Source organism: Oncorhynchus nerka, linkage group LG4, assembly GCF_034236695.1.
Source record: "Oncorhynchus nerka isolate Pitt River linkage group LG4, Oner_Uvic_2.0, whole genome shotgun sequence".
NCBI lineage: Eukaryota > Metazoa > Chordata > Actinopteri > Salmoniformes > Salmonidae > Oncorhynchus > Oncorhynchus nerka.
In genome coordinates, this window is record NC_088399.1 from 24,288,824 (window position 1) to 24,309,401 (window position 20,578).

At 43.0% G+C, this 20,578-nt stretch overlaps 2 protein-coding genes across 2 annotated transcripts; one reads left to right on the forward strand and one right to left on the reverse strand.

Moving 5' to 3' along the window:
- Nucleotides 1–2,096: 2,096 nt before the first annotated feature.
- Nucleotides 2,097–12,579, forward strand: LOC115120771 (G protein-coupled receptor kinase 5-like). The gene is made up of 16 exons (XM_029649748.2): nucleotides 2,097–2,464; nucleotides 4,941–5,030; nucleotides 5,120–5,232; nucleotides 5,715–5,792; nucleotides 5,917–6,014; nucleotides 6,131–6,223; nucleotides 6,329–6,392; nucleotides 6,863–7,003; nucleotides 7,265–7,455; nucleotides 7,686–7,723; nucleotides 9,715–9,804; nucleotides 10,089–10,297; nucleotides 10,460–10,597; nucleotides 11,181–11,318; nucleotides 11,467–11,604; nucleotides 11,761–12,579. Exons 1-16 carry the CDS (start codon nucleotides 2,413–2,415, stop codon nucleotides 11,842–11,844), a joined length of 1,755 nt encoding a protein of 584 aa, XP_029505608.1. The 5' UTR covers nucleotides 2,097–2,412; the 3' UTR covers nucleotides 11,845–12,579.
- LOC115120761 (set1/Ash2 histone methyltransferase complex subunit ASH2-like) lies at nucleotides 12,088–20,578 on the reverse strand. The gene is made up of 17 exons (XM_029649738.1): nucleotides 20,491–20,578; nucleotides 19,368–19,434; nucleotides 19,131–19,276; nucleotides 18,850–18,938; nucleotides 18,647–18,741; nucleotides 18,357–18,452; nucleotides 18,115–18,210; nucleotides 17,969–18,044; nucleotides 17,756–17,773; nucleotides 17,059–17,161; nucleotides 16,001–16,218; nucleotides 15,699–15,866; nucleotides 15,420–15,613; nucleotides 15,223–15,315; nucleotides 14,942–15,040; nucleotides 14,698–14,757; nucleotides 12,088–13,451 (listed from the first exon to the last, which is right to left on the reverse strand). Exons 1-17 carry the CDS (start codon nucleotides 20,547–20,549, stop codon nucleotides 13,344–13,346), a joined length of 1,785 nt encoding a protein of 594 aa, XP_029505598.1. The 5' UTR covers nucleotides 20,550–20,578; the 3' UTR covers nucleotides 12,088–13,343.

A 20,578-nucleotide genomic window follows, 5' to 3' on the forward strand; every position in this document is an offset into this window, starting at 1 on the left:
ATAGGCTGTCTCGTCGTTGTCGGTGATCAGGCCTACCACTGTTGTGTCGTCTGCAAACTTAATGATGGTGTTGGAGTCGTGCCTGGCCATGCAGTCGTGGGTGAACCCTGAGTACAGGAGGGGACTAAGCACGCACCCCTGGGGGGCCCCAGTGTTGAGGATCAGGGTGGCAGATGTGTTGCTACCTACCCTCACCACCTGGTGGTGGCCCGTCAAGAAGTCCAGGATCCAGTTGCAGAGGGAGGTGTTTAGTCCCACGATCCTTAGCTTGGTGATGAGCTTTGAGGGTACTATGGTGTTGAACACTGAGCTGTAGTCAATGAATAGCATTCTCACATAAGTGTTCCTTTTGTCCAGGTGGGAAATGGCAGTGTGGAGTGCAATAGAGATTTCATCATCTGTGGATCTGTTTGGGCGGTATGCACATTTTAGTGGGTCTAGGGTTTCTGGGATAACGGTGTTGATGTGAGCCATGACCAGACTTTCAAAGCACTTCATGGCTATGGACGTGAGCACTACGGGTCTGTAGTCATTTAGGCAGGTTGCCTTTGTGTTCTTGGGCACAGGGACTATGGTGGTCAACTTGAAACATGTTGGTATTACAGACTCAATCAGGGACATGTTGAAAATGTCAGTGAAGACACCTGCCAGTTGGTCAGCACATGCCCAGAGCACACGTCCTGGTAATCCATCTGGCCCCGCAGACTTGTGTATGTTGACCTGTTTAAAAGTCTTACTCACATCGGCTACGGAGAGTGTGATCACACAGTGACCGGAACAGCTGATGCTCTCATGCATGCCTCAGTGTTGCTTGCCTCGAAGCGAGCATAGAAGTGATTTAGCTCGTCTGGTAGGCTCGTGTCACTGGGCAGCTCGCGGCTGTGCTTCCCTTTGTAGTCTGTAGTAGTTTGCAAGCCCTGCCACATAAGACGAGCGTCGGAGCCGGTGTAGTATGATTCAATCTTAGCCCTGTATTGACGCTTTGCCTGTTTGATGGTTCGTTGCAGGGCATAGCAGGATTTCTTGTAAGCTTCCAGGTTAGAGTCCCGCACCTTGAAAGCAGCAGCTCTACCGTTTAGCTCAGTGTGAATGTTGCCTGTAATCCATGGCTTCTGGTTGGGATATGTATGTACAGTCACTGTGGGGACGATGTCCTCGATGCACTTATTGATAAAGCCAGTGACTGATGTGGTGTACTCCTCAATGCCATCGGAAGAATCCCAGAACATGTTCCAGTCTGTGATAGCAAAACAGTCCTGTAGTTTAGCATCTGCTTCATCTGACCACTTTTTTATAGACCGAGTCACTGGTGCTTCCTACTTTAATTGTTGCTTGTAAGCAGGAATCAGGAGGATAGAGTTGTGGTCGGATTTACCAAATGGAGGGCGAGGGAGAGCTTGTGGGGTATGCATGGGTTTCTGAGCTGTGTGCCAGTAGTTCAAACAGACAGCTCGGTGCATTCAACATGTCAATGCCTTTCACACAATTTTCACACAAGTCCCTCTTTGTGGCACGTGACCATACAACTGAACAGTAGTTAGGTCCTGTAGGACCTGCCTTGTGTGTTGTTAATAAAATAAATAACAATAAATAAATAAAAACCTGCCTTGTTGATAGTGCTGTTAAGAAGCCAGAGCAAAGCTTTATTATGGAAAAACTTCTCCCCATTTTAGCCACTGTATCAATATGTTTTGACCATGACAATCCAGGGTTACTCAAGTAGTTTAGTCACCTCAACTTTTTTTTTTTCACATTATTCATTACAATATTTAGTTGAGGTTTAGGGTTTAGTGAATGATTTGTCCCAAATACAATGCTTTTAGTTTGGAAATATTTAGGACTAACTTGCCACCCACTCTGAAACTAACCTTAACTCTTAAGTGTTGCGGTCATTTCAGTCGCTGAGATAGCTGACGTGTACAGCGTTGAGTCATCCGGTGACAACGAAACTGACGGAAAACTTCAAGGGACACGCTGACAGTGCTGTCGTTTTATATATCACCAGCAGAGGACGTGCTTGTTCTATTTTACACAATGACTGTATATGAAGATTTTAGATAAGCATCACTACGCCTACTCAGTTTTTCAGTTTAGTGTAGACAAATATGTTGCCAATAACATTCCGTTTCCAACACTCCCTCTCGGCAGATTAGTGACGCAAACTTTATCGCACTTTTTAAACGAGTAGGCTACATCGTTTTTACATGTTCAGTATTTTGTTCACTAACACTTTCATTTATATATGGAATCTATCTTGGCTTGAGAAAGAGAACCAGACTGTACATCTTCTGGGGGATGATTAAACCTGTCTTTGAAGACGGATTGTTTGAATAAGGAAAAGGAGAGAAAAACGAAAGTTGTTCCAGTTGTGATGTTTTGTTGTTGTTCTATGGTCCACATCCCTCTGCAGCAATGGAGATAGATAGTATGGTGGCGAACAGCGCACTCATCAGAGCCAGAGGAGGTAAGAAAGACACCTATATAGGTGCAGTAAAAATCAACGCTGCAGTAAATACTAGCCTACTACTTCATATTTCACCATACAATACTTTTTTTTAGCAAGCACACACATTTTCTGTTTGTCACTTGTCATCATGTCTGTCTTTATTTATTAGTTGTATCTTTAACCAGGGAAGTCAGTAATGATTGATGTCTCTTATAGTTAGTTGAAGAAGTTTAGAGAAACATAAAAAGACAAGTTAGAGGTAGCCTGTTTGCACCTTGATTGAGTAGTGGTGTGTTCAGAGCTCAATATTATTCCAGTTTGTGTTGCCCTCTGTTACAGTGCTGTGGTGTCACAGGTGAGTAGGGTGGGTTGCAGTAGGCTACATTTTATGGGTGAGATTGCAGTGCACCCTTGTAATTCTTAACCGTATTGCCATTCTTATGAATGTGTTGCTCCCTTCTGAGGAACAATGTGTGTGGTGAAGGAATGAGGAAAGGATGTATGATGAAAGAGGACTGGTTGATTGGGGAGTTGGGGATGGAGGCTCCCTTCTTTTTTGGGGTTCTTTTTTCTTTACATACTGAATGTATTGTTACTTTTTGGCTCTGTGATGCAAACAAACTATTAAATGATATGAATGTGTGTGTTGTGCATGTGCCCCCCAAAAAGAAAAAAATGTATAAAGATTTGATCACAAACAAGTGGACTGATTGACACTTAGAATTAACTAGCAGGGATTTTATACAGTACTACTTCCTCAAGTTTCTTTTTCCCACATACACACACACACACACACACACACACACACACACACACTTCATTACTTGAAATATTCACTTATCTAGCCATCTAAATGATGTCAGATCAGTGATTACCTTAATGACGTGGTAGGGGATGCATCACATCACATTCTTTAGAAGCAGGATGTAATAAATGAGCTTTCTGTCCTTGTTAAACAACCCCAATCTCTCTCGAAAGCAGGTAGAAAGTCAGATGTCTCTACTAATAGATATCCTGTTTGTATTTTATGGGTCATGGGTGAAACCTTGCTAAATGACAAAGTAGTAGCCACACACACCGTATATTAAGATGCAACACATTTTGCTACAGGCTAATCAATCCTTTGGGTGGATGATGTGGAGCAGTTGCCCAAGTACACTCATATTGTATGTGTCACAGGAAAACACACACTATGTGTTTTGGTGAGCTGAACAAATGTCTGGTGGCAGGCTCAATACAGCTGTGTGAAAGGTAGCAGGGTGACAGGCTCAATACAGCTGTGTGAAAGGTAGCAGGGTGACAGGCTCAATACAGCTGTGTGAAAGGTAGCAGGGTGACAGGCTCAATACAGCTGTGTGAAAGGTAGCAGGGTGACAGGCTCAATACAGCTGTGTGAAAGGTAGCAGGGTGACAGGCTCAATACAGCTGTGTGAAAGGTAACAGGGTGGCAGGCTCAATACAGCTGTGTGAAAGGTAGCAGGGTGACAGGCTCAATACAGCTGTGTGAAAGGTAGCAGGGTGACAGGCTCAATACAGCTGTGTGAAAGGTAGCAGGGTGACAGGCTCAATACAGCTGTGTGAAAGGTAACAGGGTGGCAGGCTCAATACAGCTGTGTGAAAGGTAGCAGGGTGACAGGCTCAGGGTTGTGTGTGTGGGAAGAGTGAGGTCACAAACATAACCAACAGGTTGGATTCCTTCATAGGATCTGTGAATATCATCATCAGTAGGTGACACAGGTTGGCAGGATCAGCAATTTTATCACAATGTGTGTGTGTGTGTGTCTGTGTCTGTATCTGTGTGTGTGTGGTTTGCAGTGCTCTGTGGTCCAACAGGTTTGTTCCTGCTCCATACCTATTTATAGATTTCTCTTTGGAGTGGATGGATGCCAGGGCTGGAACCTGACTGACGAGGAACTACTACACACACACACACACACACACACACACACACACACACACACACACACACAGGACCAAAGGTTGTTGTTGACAGACTGATTGTAGTCTTTTTTTCGGTATGTTGAGGTGAACAGGTAAACAGGAAAGACCTTTAGGTTATAAGGTTGTAACTATACAACTACAAGGATGAATCGGTCCAGTTGGATATGTTTGGTCTTACTGCTGATAGTTTTTATTTCTTTGTTTTCTTTCTGAGGCCCCATTTTAACATATTACATACAACACATAACCAAAGAGTTGAATGAGCTCACATGCTTTTGGGTATGAAAAACAATAAATGAATGACAGGTCAACTGTAATATCAAATTTCTCATACTATTTTTCCTTCCCTATTTTAGCAGATGCTCTTAACAGAAGAATTAGGGTTAAGTGCGTTGCACACGTGTACGTCAACAGACTCTTCACCTTGTTGTCTTGTGGATTCGAACCAGCGTCTTTTCAGTTACTGGCCTAATGCTCTTCACCGCTAGGCTATCTGCCACCATTTCTTACCTCCTTCTTTCACCCTTCTCTGTCCTGTTCCATCTCTCTCTAGGTGGAGGGGGAAAAGGCAGGAGTTGGAAATGGAAAGACATGCTGCGCTTCCCTCACATCAGCCAGTGTATGGAGCTGGCAAAAACCCTCGGTCAGTGTGTGTGTGTGTGTTTGTGTGCGTTAGTTTGTGTTTGTATGTCTGTGCATGCATGTTTTATATGTGTAATGTGTGTGTTTCAGAGCGAGACTACTACAGTCTGTGTGTGAAGCAGCCTATCGGCAGACAACTATTCCGTCTCTTCTGTCAGAGCAAACCTGAGCTGCGGCACTGCAACTCCCTATTGGACAAAATGGTATGATCCACTATAGGCCTTATTCACTATGGAAGAGGTGGTATGGTCCACATTGTGGGAAATGATCAGATATAATTCTGCAAGCAGGTTTTACAGTACGCTCTGCTGACAAACCGGTGTCACAGCAAAGTGATGTCATATATCTGAACTGTGTGTGTGTTTTTGGGCACACAGCCAGGAAATAATTCTAGTATGATAACATTCTTAGAAATGGTATGTTACTGTAATAAAAAAATAAGTTATGTCTGCTGGGTTAAAAATAACTCTGTTTATTCATAACTCTCTGCTTTTCCTCATTGGCCTGGGCCTTGCTGAAGGTTAGTGACCTGGGTCATTCATGAAGAATGATCCAGCAATCCGAATAAAATACAAAAAATACCAATCAGTGTCAGATAATAGACAGGGACAGGGACCATAAAAATGTAATTATTCATGTTGACAAAACAAGAATTACAGGTCCAGAAATTTTGGGATTTCTACAGGGGGAGTATGAGGTGAAGTCAGATGAGGAGAAGAGGAGTTTTGGCATGCAAATCATTAACAAGTTCCTCAGTAGACAGGTACCGTCTTTAAACACTCTCTCTCGCACACACACATACACACACACACATACACACACTAAAGGTTGATTTCTCACTTGAGATTTTTGTAAGTTAATTGTATATGTGTATGTTTTCTTGCCAGTCATCTGAGTGTGTACAGGTAGTAGAGCGCTATGGTGAGAGGTGTAGGGAGAGTCTGGAGGAGCAGCACAGTAGAGAAGTCTTCATTGACTGCACAGAGTGAGTCTCTCTGACCTTTACCCCAATGTCCTCTATCTTGCTCTCACTCTTCCCTCCCCTATCTGTGAGGGGCTGTGTGTTCTGGGAATTCACCTCCGCTTACTGTGTTTTTACAGTGACCTCCATGAGTACCTGAGCGGTGCCCCCTTCCTTCAGTACCAGCAGAGCATGTACTTTGACCGTTTCCTGCAGTGGAAGATGGTAGAGAGGTCAGTGCATATGGACATGTGTGCGTTTGACTGAATAATCAAACTAAGTGAGACATGACCACAAATGCTTGACACCAGTCACTCTGTGTATTTCTCTCCCCCCAGACAGCCTGTTACCAAACACATCTTCAGACAGTACAGGTTGCTTGGCAAGGGAGGCTTCGGGGAGGTAAGGCTGCTTTCACTACACTCTTAGAAAAAAGGGTTCCAAAAGGATTCTTCGGCTATCCCCATAATCGGCTGTCCCTATAGGAGGTCCCTTTTTTGTTCGAGGTAGAAACCTTTTTGGTTTCATGTAGAACCCTTTTGGGTTCCATGTAGAACCCTCTGTGGAAACGGTTCCTCATTTAACCCAAAAAGGTTTTACCTGGAGCCAAAAAGGTTTCTTTGAAGGGTTATCCTATAGGGACAGCCGATGAGGCAATTTAGGTTCTAGATAGCACCTTTTTCCTCAGAGTGAACAGACGAACATGTTTTCACAATTTTTCTGAGAAAAATCCCAAATCAGAAAACATTGACCCAACTCTAACTTCAGATGCACATGTGTAACAACAAATTTGATAGAGAGGATTCATCTCATACAATCTCCCCCTCTCTCTATCCTTTTCTCCCTTCCTTCCTCCCTCCCCTCTCCCCCAGGTGTGGGCATTCCAGGCACGTGCCTCTGGGAAGATGTATGCATGTAAGAAGCTGGAGAAGACTCATGTGAAGAAGGGGAAAGGAGAGGCCATGGCCCTCAATGAAAAACAGATACTAGAGACACTTAACAGCAGATTTGTGGTAGGACTCTTTCTCCATCCTCTTCTCTCTCTTTCTATCCTCTTCTCTCCATCCTCTTCTCCCTCTTCTCTCTCTCTCCATCCTCTTCTCCCTCTCTCCATCCTCTTCTCCCTCTCTCCATCCTCTTCTCTTTCTCTCCTTCCTCTTCTCTCTTTCTTCATCCTCTTCTCACTCTCCATTCTTCTTTCTCTCCGTCTTTTTGTGTCCTTTCTCTCCGTCTCTCTGTGTCCTCTAACGCTCTGTCTTTATTTCTCTCTCTAGGTCAGTCTGGCGTATGCATATGAAACCAAACAGTCTCTCTGTCTGGTGCTGACCATAATGAACGGAGGAGACCTGCGGTTCCACATCTATAACATGGGTACTTCAGGCCTGGAGCAGGACAGGGTTCAGTTCTATGCTGCTGAGGTCTGCTGTGGTCTCCACCACCTCCACCAGATGAACATTGTCTACAGGTCAGTAGACACTGGCTCCATCCTGATTCTACATCCTTTTTAAAAGCATAAGATCGGTGTAAGCATTGGCTGGAGGGAGTTTCCATCATTGTTAAATCCATGCGAGAAAGTGTTTGCGCACATTTTGCACACTTCTGGAAAAGGGTGGAGAAGTCTCAGTATGCTAAAATGGATTAATGTGACATTGAAAAGGCATTGTACTGATTTCTGTTCTTTGTTTTTTGTTTCAGGGATCTAAAACCAGAGAACATCCTTCTGGATGACAACGGTAGGCACACTTGAATGATATCACAATCAATACATGTGCTTCAGACCCAAATAATTCTTCCTTATTCTTCACATTCTAGCCATGTAGGATCTACCTTTAGAAAGTATTCACACCCCTTGATGTTTTCCACATTTTGTTGCGTTACAAAGTTTTTTGTCAACAATCCACATAAAATACTTTCTGAGGGCACTGTAGTTTCCCTAAGCAGGATATCCTGGTGATGAAATTTAAGATGAGATTTTCTCACAATCACGGGCGGTTGGTCTATCTGGAAGTGAATATACACTGTGTGACAACCAGTTCTAGTCTATTTTTAGATAATCTTATTGTTACCTGTTCCAAGCTTGGCAGTGTGTTTGGTAACTTGGAAGCACATATAGACAATACCAAGCATACCACTGTAACTAGTAACTATCTCACATGATACACACATACACCAGTGGCGGTCGGTGCCATTTAAGATGAGGAAGATATTTTTTCCCCCCTATATACACACATGAGTTTGCTACGACCTAGCCTATGAATGAAAGTTTACAATGTAGGTGCGGTCAGATCGAGAGAAATTTGAGGTGACAGACGGTGACAGATTCAATACTGCCTTGCACACTCTTGCCTGCATCTAGCTGATCTAGAGTGTAATCATTAGTCCAACAGCTGCAAACAAGAGTTTTTATTGGACAGATTTAGTCATGTTTATCCCTGTTTCGTTCCATTTGCTCCTGTTTAAGAATCAAATACAGACAATGAATACATCCCTGATCACACGTAAAAACAGTTCACTTTCATAGCAGCCACGTTGTATTCCTTCTCACATCTATGCACTCTACTCCTCTCACCTTTTCCCTTCGCTTGTGGAATTCAATGCACAACACATCAGCTGTATGTTACCAGGCGAAAAAACCTTTCCAAGCCAAACCATATCATAATCGCTACACACAGCCTGCATTGTTGTCACCATATTAGCTAAAGTAATGTCATAGTCAACATAGCTAATAGAACGAAGGTCTTAGTAAACCCGCTACAATCATGTAGTAACGTTAGTGTACAGTCAGTAAGCAGTTTAGCAGTTACACTGGCGGGCCTGGTGGCAATAAACTAGTCAAGCCAAAAGCTTACCTTGAATTGGAAGAGTTCCAGTGTTGTGTTGGATATTCATAGCCAGCTAGCCAACAGCATCCCTCTGTTCGAGCCAGGTGTTTGAGTAGGCTAAACTAGCTAGCTAGCTGCATTTGTTAGCTAAATAGCTAAGTGAAAGTGAAAAATTACGAAATATAGCTCTCTCGATTTCTCTCCTGCTTCTCCTTCATTTTTGAAGAAATTAATTGTCTTTCTCTTTGAGTCAACTACTCACCACATTTTATGCACTGCAGTGCTAGCTAGCTGTAGCTTATGCTTTCACTGCTAGATTAATTCTCTGATCCTTTAATTGGGTAGACATGTCAGTTCATGCTGCAAGAGCTCTGATAGGCTGGAGAACGTCCTCCAGAAGATGTCATAATTGCTGTGTAAGTCTATAGAAGGGGGTGAGAACCATGAGCCTCCTAAGTTTTGTATTGAAATCAATGTACCCATAAGAGGACGGAAGCTAGCTGTCCAGCTACACTGCAGTGTTGTTGAGGCTACTGTAGACCTTCATTGCAAATCAGTTTTAATTATTTGGTGACGTGAATATATTTAGTATAGTTTTATCTAAAAAAAGGATACCTTTTTTAATGTTTTACTATTTTTATGAAATTCACTGAGGATGGTCCTCCCCTTCATCCTCTGAGGAGCCTCCACTGACACACACACCAGTACACACTGCCACGTCACATGCCAGAACCATCCTTCTCCTTCCCCTCATGTACTTTGTGTTCCGTGAGAGGTTTTCCATGACAGGGATTTTCATCAAATCTATTACGTGACATTTTCCACGAGTGAAAATCTCTTGAAAATGTGTGGCTACCCTTTGCTGTATGAATAATGGTCCACTGATCTCCCACCCCTCTCAGGGCACATCCGTATCTCAGACCTGGGCCTGGCGGTGACACTATCTGAGGGGAATCTGGTACGAGGCAGGGTGGGCACCCTGGGCTACATGGGTACGTGGCTCTAACCTACTGTACACTTTCAGGTGGTCTACTCATATCTAGCAGAATACACAGATACAGGGTGTATGAAAGATTATGAGAATACGTGCACACTTTTTAGATGCCAAATATCCCCATGGTGGTCAAAATGTTGCAACGTGTTTGCTATCATGATACATTTTTTTACATCACAGTTTACCTCCAGATGTTGTACTATCACTGAGCCTCATTGGATATATAATTTGGGAGCAACAACAGTGAACCAACATTTCCAAACCCCTCCTTCTTCCCCTCAGCTCCAGAGGTGATTGGCAACGACTACTACGGGTTGAGCCCTGATTGGTGGGGCCTGGGCTGCCTTGTGTACGAAATGACGGCAGGACGATCCCCATTCAAGAGAAAGGGGGAGCGATTGATAGGAAAGGAGATGGAGAGAAGGATACAGGAGGAGGAGGAGGAGTACGGAAAGATATTTAGCAACGAGACGAAAGACTTCTGTCGCTTGGTAAGATTACAGTTTTACTCTGATTTTACATGAAACGTGTCAACGAGCAAATTCTGTTCTACATTGTAACTGCATGGATGTTCTCTCGTCTCCCCCTTTCTCTCTTCTTCTCTCTTTCCTTCACTCTCTCTCTTATCCTTTTTCCATCTCTCGCGCTCTCAGCTGTTGACTAAAGACCCGAGAGATAGGCTGGGGTGTCAGGGGAGTGGGGTGTATGGGATTAAGTCCCATCCCTTCTTCAGAAACATCAACTTCAGGAGGCTGGAGGCCGGAGTCATTGAGCCACCCTTCAAACCGGATGTAAATACCCTAACTCAAATCAAATGTTATTTTTCACATACTTTGAAAACAGGTGTAGACTAACAGTGAAATGCTTACTTACGGGCCCTTCCCAAAAATGCAGAGAGAAAAAAATAAAATAATAATAACAAGGAATAAATACACAATAAGTAACGATAACTTGGCTATATAGACACGAGGTACCAGTACCGAGTTGATGTACAGGGGTACGAGGTAGAAATGTACATATAGGTAGGGGTAAAGTGACTAGGCAGCAGGATAGATAATAAGCAGTAGCCACAGTGTATGTGATGAGTCAAAAGAGTTAGTGCAAATATGGATAGTCCGGTTAGCTATTTGTTGAACGATTTAGCAGTCTAATGTCTTGGGGGTAGAAGATATTCAGGGTCCTGTTGGTTCCAGATTTGGTGCATCGGCACCGCTTGCTAACTTTAACCGCTATAGTATGTGGTAGACAGACTAAATCATCTGTAAAACTGCAATTAAAATGATATAATATGGGATGCTAGATGTTGTAGTAAGTAAGAATACTTATCCCTCCCTCTGTCCTCTCCATCTTTCCACCCCCCTTCACTCTCTCCAGCCCAGAGCAGTGTACTGCCAGGATGTTCAGGACATTGATGAGTTCTCCACAGTAAAAGGAGTCATTTTGGAGAGGGCAGACAACGACTTCTACATCAAGTTTAACACAGGCTCAGTGGCCATACCCTGGCAGACAGAGGTCAACACAACATTAGTTTTGTTAAATTCAATTACATTAAACCTATTTCAATTAAATGTAATCATATTGGTAGCAATTTGAGGTTAGGTATGGTTTGGTCATAGGCTAATTGAGATGACTAACGACTTACTCTCCTATCCTCTCATAGATGATAGAGATGGGTTGTTTCAAGGAGCTGAATGTGTTCGGGCCTCAGGGTTCCAGACCCCCTGACCTGGACTGGACCCAGACCCCTGCCCCAGTGAGCCCCAAACGCAGCCTGCTGGACCGCTTATTCCGCAGACATGTAGGACACACACCTGTTGGTTGGGCTTCCTAATGGCTCACTCAACCCCTCTCTCCACTGCAACTGTCGTTGTAAATGAGAACATTCTCTCACTCAGTTTACCTGGTGTAGAGTAAAATTAATAGATACTGATTGTCTATGTTGTTGTGCTTGCAGCATTCAGAGGAGTCAGGCAGCAGAAGACACAAGTCAGACAGCAGCACCATGGACTCAGCTAGCCTGCTCAGCACTACAATCTAGTGGTGGAGGCACAGCACTGCAGCCAATGGACTAAAGCCAAAGCTGCAACAGACGTTAGAGTGCCTGGGCCATTCCATCTATCGTTCACCAGCTCAGGCCAAAGAGACCACCCCCGTACATCATCCAGGAGGTGGTCATCTTATTTCTGCATGAGTCAGATCAGAGAGAACCTCAGCTAAGATTGTTCTGATTTTGTACCCGTGTGTTTATGTAACCTTAGTATAAAAACCTTGAAAACAAATCTTTCCAAATCTTTACTTTATTAAAACCAGTATGAAAGTAAAACAAAAGTAAATTGTTAAAACAAGACCAAACCTTAATATTTCACATCTGTCCAACCTTTTTATGCTCGTAAGTATGCTGGGTAAAAAATGTCACATCAGACCTGATGGAAACAGCAAATTTGTTGGTAAAACTTTACAAATATCGACAAAACAAAACACATTAGACAAGGTGGGATATTTTTTGTGTCTGAACTATGCGAGTAATGGCAGTGGAAATGCTTTCATGGGCAAATATTGATATAATAACCATCATATCGAAGTAAATTTGAGAGTCACGTGATGACGTGTGTGGTCCTCACACTACGACTAGGGAAAGAATGTTTATTAGGCTACAAATGAAATAAATTATGGTAAACTTCACAGCGTGGTGAAAGTGGAAGGTGATAAGCTTGGTGCTCCTTTCCAATACATATCGAGGGTCTTATTCTGGTGACATGAAGATTGAGGCATGCCATTTGACAAAATAAAAATAATCTTGCACTTTTGTTCATAATAATCTCACATATAGACTATACCCACACTGTATGTGCGAGCTGCTGACTGGACCGCACATGCCAATACTTGAATGGGCACATTCACTACATAACACAATTTGTTCTGTGACAAAACCATCAGTAGAGTTGAAAATGCAATGAAAACCCATTACCTGGAGAGTTACGATTGCCCGTTTTTTATTCGGTACATAGGAATTTAACCACAAAAGTTATTTTTATGTGCACTACGTCGTCACGCAGACTAATTCGCAACCAGTCAGATTTTTATCATATTTGCATGAAGATCTGTGGCCAATAGTATGGAACCCTAGCTTGAGACCAGCTGGCAGGTAATGAACAAAAACAGAATATGTTCATATGCTTGAAGAAATAATATCTGGAACTAAGAATATCTGGGGTGTTTGACAAAAATGGATAATGAATTTGAAACTTGTCCATACATACATTATTTTATAGTGCTGGAACACCTAAAGTGCTTCATACACCAAAAAGAGTTGTTCAGACAAGCAAGTCTCATTTTAGATCACACACATCTTGTTCAATAGAAGGGTACAGCTGATTTAAGTTACCAATGACAATGTTTAAGGGACACCGCAGAGAGACTGCAAAGTGTTCATGTTCCGGCTGACATCAACCCACCTATAAATGATGGAATGGACTCCTCCATGCCTTTCCAAACACAACTGGCCATCTGTGTGTGTTGATCTATGGAGGTGTGTGTTTATCCTTCCCAGGGAGGGCTACGCCGTCCGTCCACGTCCGTCTCTACGTGATACAACATGTCAGCCAGTGTATGTTCGATCACCGCTCCCCAGCCCATATCACTCATCTGAGGACACAAACACACAAATCAATCAAACCTACAACCTCAGTGACATCAAAACTACAAGTATCTATATTTCTTGTCTAATCAAATACGAATAAAGTATATGTACAGTGCTTTCAGGAAATATTCATAGACCTAGACTTATTACATCCTGAATTCAAATTGGATTTGTTTGTTTTTCTCTAACCCATCTAAACACAATACCCCAAAATGACAAAGTGAAAACATGTTCTTAGAAATGTTTACAACTGTATTTTAAATTAAATACAGAATCCATTTACATAAGTATTCACAACCCTGAGTCAATACTTTGTAGAAGCACCTTTGGCATCGATTACAGCTGTGTCTCTTTCTGGGTAAGTCTCTAAGAGCTTTCCACACCTAGATTGAGCAACATTTGTCCATTATTATTTCAAAAATGCTTCAAGCTCTGTCAAATTGGTTGTTGATCATTGCTAGACAACAATTTCTCAGGTTTTAAGTCAAAACTAACTTTGCCACTCAGGAACATTCTTCTTGTCTTCTTGGTAAGCAACTCCAGTCTATATTTGGCCTTGTGTTTTAGGTTATTGTCCTGCTGAAAGGTGAATTAATTTCCAAGTGTCTGATAGAAAGCAGACTGAACCAGGTTTTCCCTGTGCTTAATAATGTTGTTGATCCACCCTCAGTTATCTCCTATCACAGCCATTAAACTCTAAATGTTTTACAGTCACCATTGACCTCATGGTGTAATCTTTGAGTGGTTTCCTTCCTCTCTGGCAACTGAGTCAGGAAGGATTCCTGTATCTTTGTAGTGACTGGGTGTATTGACACACCATCCAAAGTGTAACTAATAACTTCAGCATCCTCAAAGGGATATTCAGTGTCTGCTTTTTGTTTTACCACTCTACCAATAGGTGCCCATCTTTAGAGGCATTGGAAAACCTCCCTGGTCTTAGTGGTTGAATCTGCGTTTGAAATGTACTGCTCGACTGAGGTTCCTTACAGATAATTCCATATGTGGGGTACAGAGATGAGGTTAAACACCATTAAAACATAATTTAACATTATCATGTTAAACACCATTATAAGTCCATGCAATTTATTATGCTAATTTTTAAGCATGTATGTAAGCACATTTTTACTCCTGAAGTTATTTAGGCTTGCCATTTCACTTTAACACTATGGGGTATTGTGTGTAGGCAAGTGACAAAAATGTGGGAAAAGTCAAGGACTTCTGAATGCATTGTGTATGTGTTTGTGCACTCACTGGCTGGTACTTGATGTCTTTTGGAGGGTGTTTGAAAAGTGGTCCAAAGTTAACTGAAACCTGGGAGAAAAGAGGGATAATCATTACAACGTGATTAAAAAGGAAGTGGGCATCCTTGGAGTAGATAGTGCTACGTATCACAACACCATAAACCTCTGGGACATAGTATTACTTACAGTTCTGTGGAGGGAGATGGAAGGAAAATATAACCCTTCTAATAGTCACACACGCACACACTACTAACCGTGCAGCCCCGGTAGAGAGAGATGGCAGGGAAGTAGAGCCCCTCAAACAGGTTTTCATAGGCCAGACCGAGGTTAACCCCATTCTTATAGAACAGCATCTGGAGAGGAGAACAGAAGTATCAACAAATGGAAATGCCAATCCTATACATATTATGTTAATGTATTTGATAAGGACAACCAATAGGAATCATAAAAATTGGCAGTGCATTCTGAGATAATCGCCATTGCTTTGAACGTGAATGTCTGATCTATTGGTTGTAGTTCTATGCTGGAGCCTCACCCTGCTGGGGGTAACAGTCTTCAGGCTCTTCTCTGCCTTGTCCACATAGTCCTTCTCCTCAAAGTACAGGTAGCTCTTAAACTTAATCAGCGCCTGAAAGAGCACACACACAGGGATGAGATGACAAGTCTCATAACTACAACAGAGACTACAACTGCTATTCACAGTTAATCATTAATGAAAAATAGAAAACGTACCTTGTCCTTGTAAGTGTCCGGCAGTGCCTTGGCTGTCTCAGTGCCGTCTGGTAGTTCTATGAAGAAGCCCAGCGTGTCTCCCTGCCCGTAGCCTGAGGAGTAGTGTTTCCCTACAGACTGGTGGAACCGTGTCCCCTTCTTACTACGCCATGAGTAGCTGAACTTATCATAGCCCAGGGGGGCTTGCAGGTTACCTACAACACACACAGGTTACTACATATCCTGTCTCCATGTGTGTATGCTCGTTTGCGTGTGTGTGTGTGTGTGTGTGGTACTAACCCAGAGGCTGAGACCAGCCCAGTCTGGCTGCGGTGTCCGGGGGCATCTCATCGATGGAGACCTCAAAATACCAAGATCCTTTCCTGACACCGTGGGAGGCTCTGACCATGGAGTAACCCTTCTCCCCTGTCACTGTCAGACGGTCATCTGAGATCTTCAGCTGTGGGGCTGCAGACATATATACACACACACGCACAAAGACACCCCACTCACAAACAGAATTCTCAGAGAATGTGACAATAGACATTACTGAGTAAGGCTCACGAGAAGCCCATATCCACTACAGGATTTCCTGTGTGTACCTCTGTCGTGCAGGGCTAGCAGTACTCTCTCGTAGAGACAGGCTCTGTAGAGGTCTCCGGGGATGGGTTTCCCAGCCCAGCAGTCCAGCTCTAGTTTCTCTGGGTCGGGGGCGTGGGGGTCCGGCTCTGCTAGGATGTAGCGGTAGCCATCTTTGTTGAAGGGGTGCTCCAGAGGGTAGCCATGGGGAGGAAGACGCTGGGCCGAGAACAGAGGGTCACTACAGAGGGAGAGAAAGGAAAAATGGAGTGAGTTAGTGCGCATTATGGACAGAAAGGGTGAGGGAAGGAGAAGTAGAGGATAGAGAGAGTCACATTGATGGCATATTATCATACATCCGATAAGTCTTGTAAGAATGTTTCAGATGAACTACATGTACACTCATTAGATGATTCTCCAATATAACGTGTTCCTGCATATAAATACTTAGGCAAACAAATTGTGCTTTTCTCTAAACAATGGGAAGCAGATTATTCAATTAACCTTTTTATCTGTTCTTGAATACGGTGAAAATATTTATCAAAGTGTAGATGCCATCTACCATAGTGCCCTTCATTTGTTACAGGTGACAGTTCTGAGACTAATCACTGCATCCTGTATCAAAAGGTTGGCTGGACTTCGCTAAAGACCCATAGAGCTCTACATCACTCCCTTTTTGTTTACAAGGCCCCAGATACTCAACTAGTCTAAATAAGGCTAGTTTTATTGCTTCTTTAATCAGAACAACAGTTTTCAGCTGTGCTAAAATAATTGCAAAAGTTTTTTTTAATGATCAATTAGCCTTTTAAAATGATAAACTTGGATTAACTAACACAACGTGCCATTGGAACACAGGAGTGATGGTTGCTGATAAATGTAGATATTCCGTAAAATCAGCAGGTTTTTTTAACGGTAGTGTGAGTGTGTATATATTAGTTTGGGTATAATGTGTATATTTACATTGTATATAAAGGGCGCATTTGTAAAAGAGACCTTGGTCTCAATATGTCTTCACTGTTAAAATAAAGGTTACAAAAAAAAGTTCAGACCTATGAGAACACTAAGGACATCTGTGTTGTACCTGCGTGTTCTCTTAGCTGCTCCAGCTGTGGCGCCCTCCTGTTGTTGCTGCTGCTGCTTACGCTTGGCTCCTCTACCTTTACCTGGGCCAGGGGCCAGACCACCTTCACACCACACACACAGGTTACACTATAGAACACACACACTTTCAGCACCATCAAAAAGTCACCCAGGAGGTACAAGCGTGGATTGAGCAGGGAGGGACACCACATATTAAAGGAGAAATGCAGACACACGGAGGAAGCAAAGGGATTAATTCACACCATGGCTGTGTCCCAACAATAACAGCCTCCTTCTGTCTTTCCTTTACCACTCACCACTGGGCAAGAAAAGGAAGGAGGAGGCTGTTCCAGAGTATTGGAATGAAGCCCGGGAACTCAGGAGCAGAAAGCCAGAGGAAATTATATCATTCAATCAGTCCACCAATCAAAAGCCAGATCAAAAGGGTAAACGCTTCAGGGCACCAACATAAGCGGTGAGCAGGTGAGGGATGGGGTTACAATTGGAGCAGGATGAGGTTGCCTGAATATGCTGATCAAAAGGTCAGACTGCATTTTGCCCCTAAATTGTTTGGGTAAGGAATGGGGAGACTAAGCTGATCCTAGATCTGTGCCTTTGGGCAAATTCTACCTTCAGAGTTACGATTGCATGAAACACAGGGCTCAGAGGCAGATACCAAAACACCACATCATATTCACCTGAGAAAGAAGGTCCACCTGGAACGCAACACAGCATGTATATAGCATTTATAACAGGAGAACTTTTTAGGGCTTCTTCAGTGTGGTATTATGCACTGTGACACATTGATAACTAATTCCATGAAAAACAATGTGTGTGTGTGTGACATGTGTTGTGTGTTTAGTGAGAATGTGTTGATGTGCGATAGTGTGTGTTGATGTGTTTAGAGTTACCGTTGAGCCCTCCAGGAGTGGGAGCAGCGGTGGTCTGTTTCTGGTTGTCGTAAGACGGTCCAATGTTGCCCAGATCCTGAGATGAAAAATCAACCAACTGTCAGCATCACTGTTTGTGTGGGCGTATGTCTGATGTGTTTTCCTACCTGGTCCAGCAGGCCAAACTTGGGGTAGTCCTCCTCTGGGTCCTTACTGCCTGGGTCTGGGTGCTCCTTCACCAAGAACACATCCCGCTCTTTACTCTGAAACCCCAAAAAAGTCAAATAAAGACTGGATCTGTTTCTAAATTAAACATACATACTTTTTCCAGTGGTGTAATAGTGAAGGTTTAGTGTGATGTGTGTCGTTTGGTGCATCTGTGTAAGTCAATGGTTGCTCTCATACTCACCATGGTCTTGACTAGGTTGTTGGGCCATGTAAGTTTTCCAGGTCTCTGTCGGGTGGTCATACACTCCCAGTACTTATCAATGAACGGGATGATGTCCTGCAAGGAAAGAGAGTGTGTACCGGAAAATATTACATTAACATATCCAGTGTTTTAAGCATATGAAAAACATATGCAAACTGTGTGTAATATCTTGACATGACATGTAAAATCAAGCATTTCCAAAGATCACAAATTTGCTTCTCAAAGTGTATCGCTGTGGGTTCTATGTTGGGACTGTTGAGAGGACTGACCTTGTCTTTGGAGAACATAGTCTTGGGGTGCTCCTCCTGAGTCCTGGAGCTCCATGTGAGGTTAGCCAGAGCAGTCAGACACATCTCCTTCAGGTCTGAAACACACCATGACACCCAATCAGTACATCAATCAATAACAGACCATCAATAATCACCAAACTCTCACACACACAGAAGTGTATCAGCTGAATGAGAACACCCACTGGCTTGTTTCCGGAGGAAGTAGGTGTTGCCACTGTGATGACACACGTTACAATGGAAAACATAGTTGGTCATGAAAGGCAGACACGTCCTGGAGAGAGAGAGAGGGAGAGAGAGAGAGAAAGACTAATCAAAAACCTTGATCCTGAAATGTTTTATTTCAACCAGTAGCTACCTGGTTATTCAAGCTCAATGGGGCTAATTCAAGGTCTAACAAGCTTAGTCTTAGAATCAATTAGCCAAATGCCTCTATAGTTTGAGTTACAAAGTGAGCTAGACATACGCGGTGTCAATGCTGAAGGTGTCGGCGGTGAACCACTTCATACAGAGAGCACACTGCAGCTCCACCTCTCCCTGGTGCCTGCCGCTCTCCTCGTCCCCAGAACCTGTCTGGGTGTCAGCTGCGTCCAAACCCTCACTACCCGGATCCTGAGGAGGGGAACACAGGAAAAAGTGTTCATTATTGCTCCTGTCGGTGAAAAGAAATGCCCTGAGAACTGCTACATTAGAGGTGTAGTACCATGGCCTCTTTGCCATTCGATGACTCAGTCTCCAGGTTGCCTGTCAAGTCCCCAAATCCAGCATCACTGAAAGTAAACAAAGATATGACATGAACATTAACTGGTTAGCTACACGCTATTGTGACAGCTGGGATAACTGATCTGCCATTAACCTTAATATTCTTATATTTAAGATTAGCTGTGGACCATCAGCATGCGTCGGGACTACGCTTATATGGACCAGAGCTAGTCTGCCGGTAAACAAAGTGCTCAAAGGTCATTTTTTTCATATTTTGGATACATGACCGTTTATGTACACAGAGAAAAGTTTGTCAGCACTCAGGGAGATTTTTCCTTTTGTAAGTAACAATGGAGAAAGATGTGTAGGGTTGAAGAAGATTCCGCCATTAATGACGCAATCAGCAGTTGTTACATCCATTTTTGGACGTATAACTTAATATGTACTCATTGATTTTTGAAGAATAACTCAAATGCCTCATGAGCTTAGCTCAATTGTTGTACCCCTTCAGAATCAAAATCACAGGCTTTTTTACTCAAATGTTTGTTGACAAAGTAAATGTAAACAAACACTATGACTATAACGTTATAGCATCAAGACATGGTTAAAATTATAATCTTGATATCATGGAGTGTCAGGGGTTGCATCCATAGTTCGGTCTATGAATTTCGGTGGTTACATTTCTCAGCTTTTTACCTAACAGGGGCGGCGAGTCGCTTTGTTATTGTTTCTACTGCTTAACTAAGCACCCATCTGCCCGCCGCACGTAACATCTCGGACCAGAGCTAAATAAGGTAGCTATTTTCCCTTGGTTTCATAGCTATGTTCTGCAGGATTCATGCTAGAAGTGTATTTAGAAGCAGATATTGAACAAGATCAACCTGTACCTTGATACTTTAACTAGTCGATTACAAGTTAGCTTACAAGTTGGGAAGGCATTTGAATGAGACATCTAAGTTAGCTTGCTAACCAGCTAACGTTGGCTAACGCCAGCGGGCTAGTTTGTTGAGGGAAAGCTAGCTAGCTGTAATTGCAATATTTATGAATATTGATCTGGTTGTCTACCAACAAACATATATTATGAACCAAAACCCTAGTCTTTCACCGTTTTAACGGAGACTTACCCGTCCCCGGTCTCTGGTTCAACAACAGAAGCATTGGCCGCTTCTCCTTCCGACGCCATGTTTCAAATCAATAAAATATGACATCTCG

What these genes read in the sequence shown, in the direction of transcription:
- LOC115120771 (XM_029649748.2), top strand. Translation starts at nt 2,413, where the DNA reads ATGGAGATAGATAGTATGGTGGCGAACAGCGCACTCATCAGAGCCAGA. An exon ending in CGAAAGACTTCTGTCGCTTG is followed by an intron (nt 10,298 to 10,459) that starts GTAAGATTACAG and finishes TCGCGCTCTCAG; the next exon opens with CTGTTGACTAAAGACCCGAG. An exon ending in CCATACCCTGGCAGACAGAG is followed by an intron (nt 11,319 to 11,466) that starts GTCAACACAACA and finishes ATCCTCTCATAG; the next exon opens with ATGATAGAGATGGGTTGTTT.
- LOC115120761 (XM_029649738.1), bottom strand. Translation starts at nt 20,549, where the DNA reads ATGGCGTCGGAAGGAGAAGCGGCCAATGCTTCTGTTGTTGAACCAGAG. An exon ending in AGACTGTTACCCCCAGCAGG is followed by an intron (nt 15,041 to 15,222) that starts GTGAGGCTCCAG and finishes TCTCCTCTCCAG; the next exon opens with ATGCTGTTCTATAAGAATGG. An exon ending in CTCTCTACCGGGGCTGCACG is followed by an intron (nt 14,758 to 14,941) that starts GTTAGTAGTGTG and finishes CTTTTCTCCCAG; the next exon opens with GTTTCAGTTAACTTTGGACC.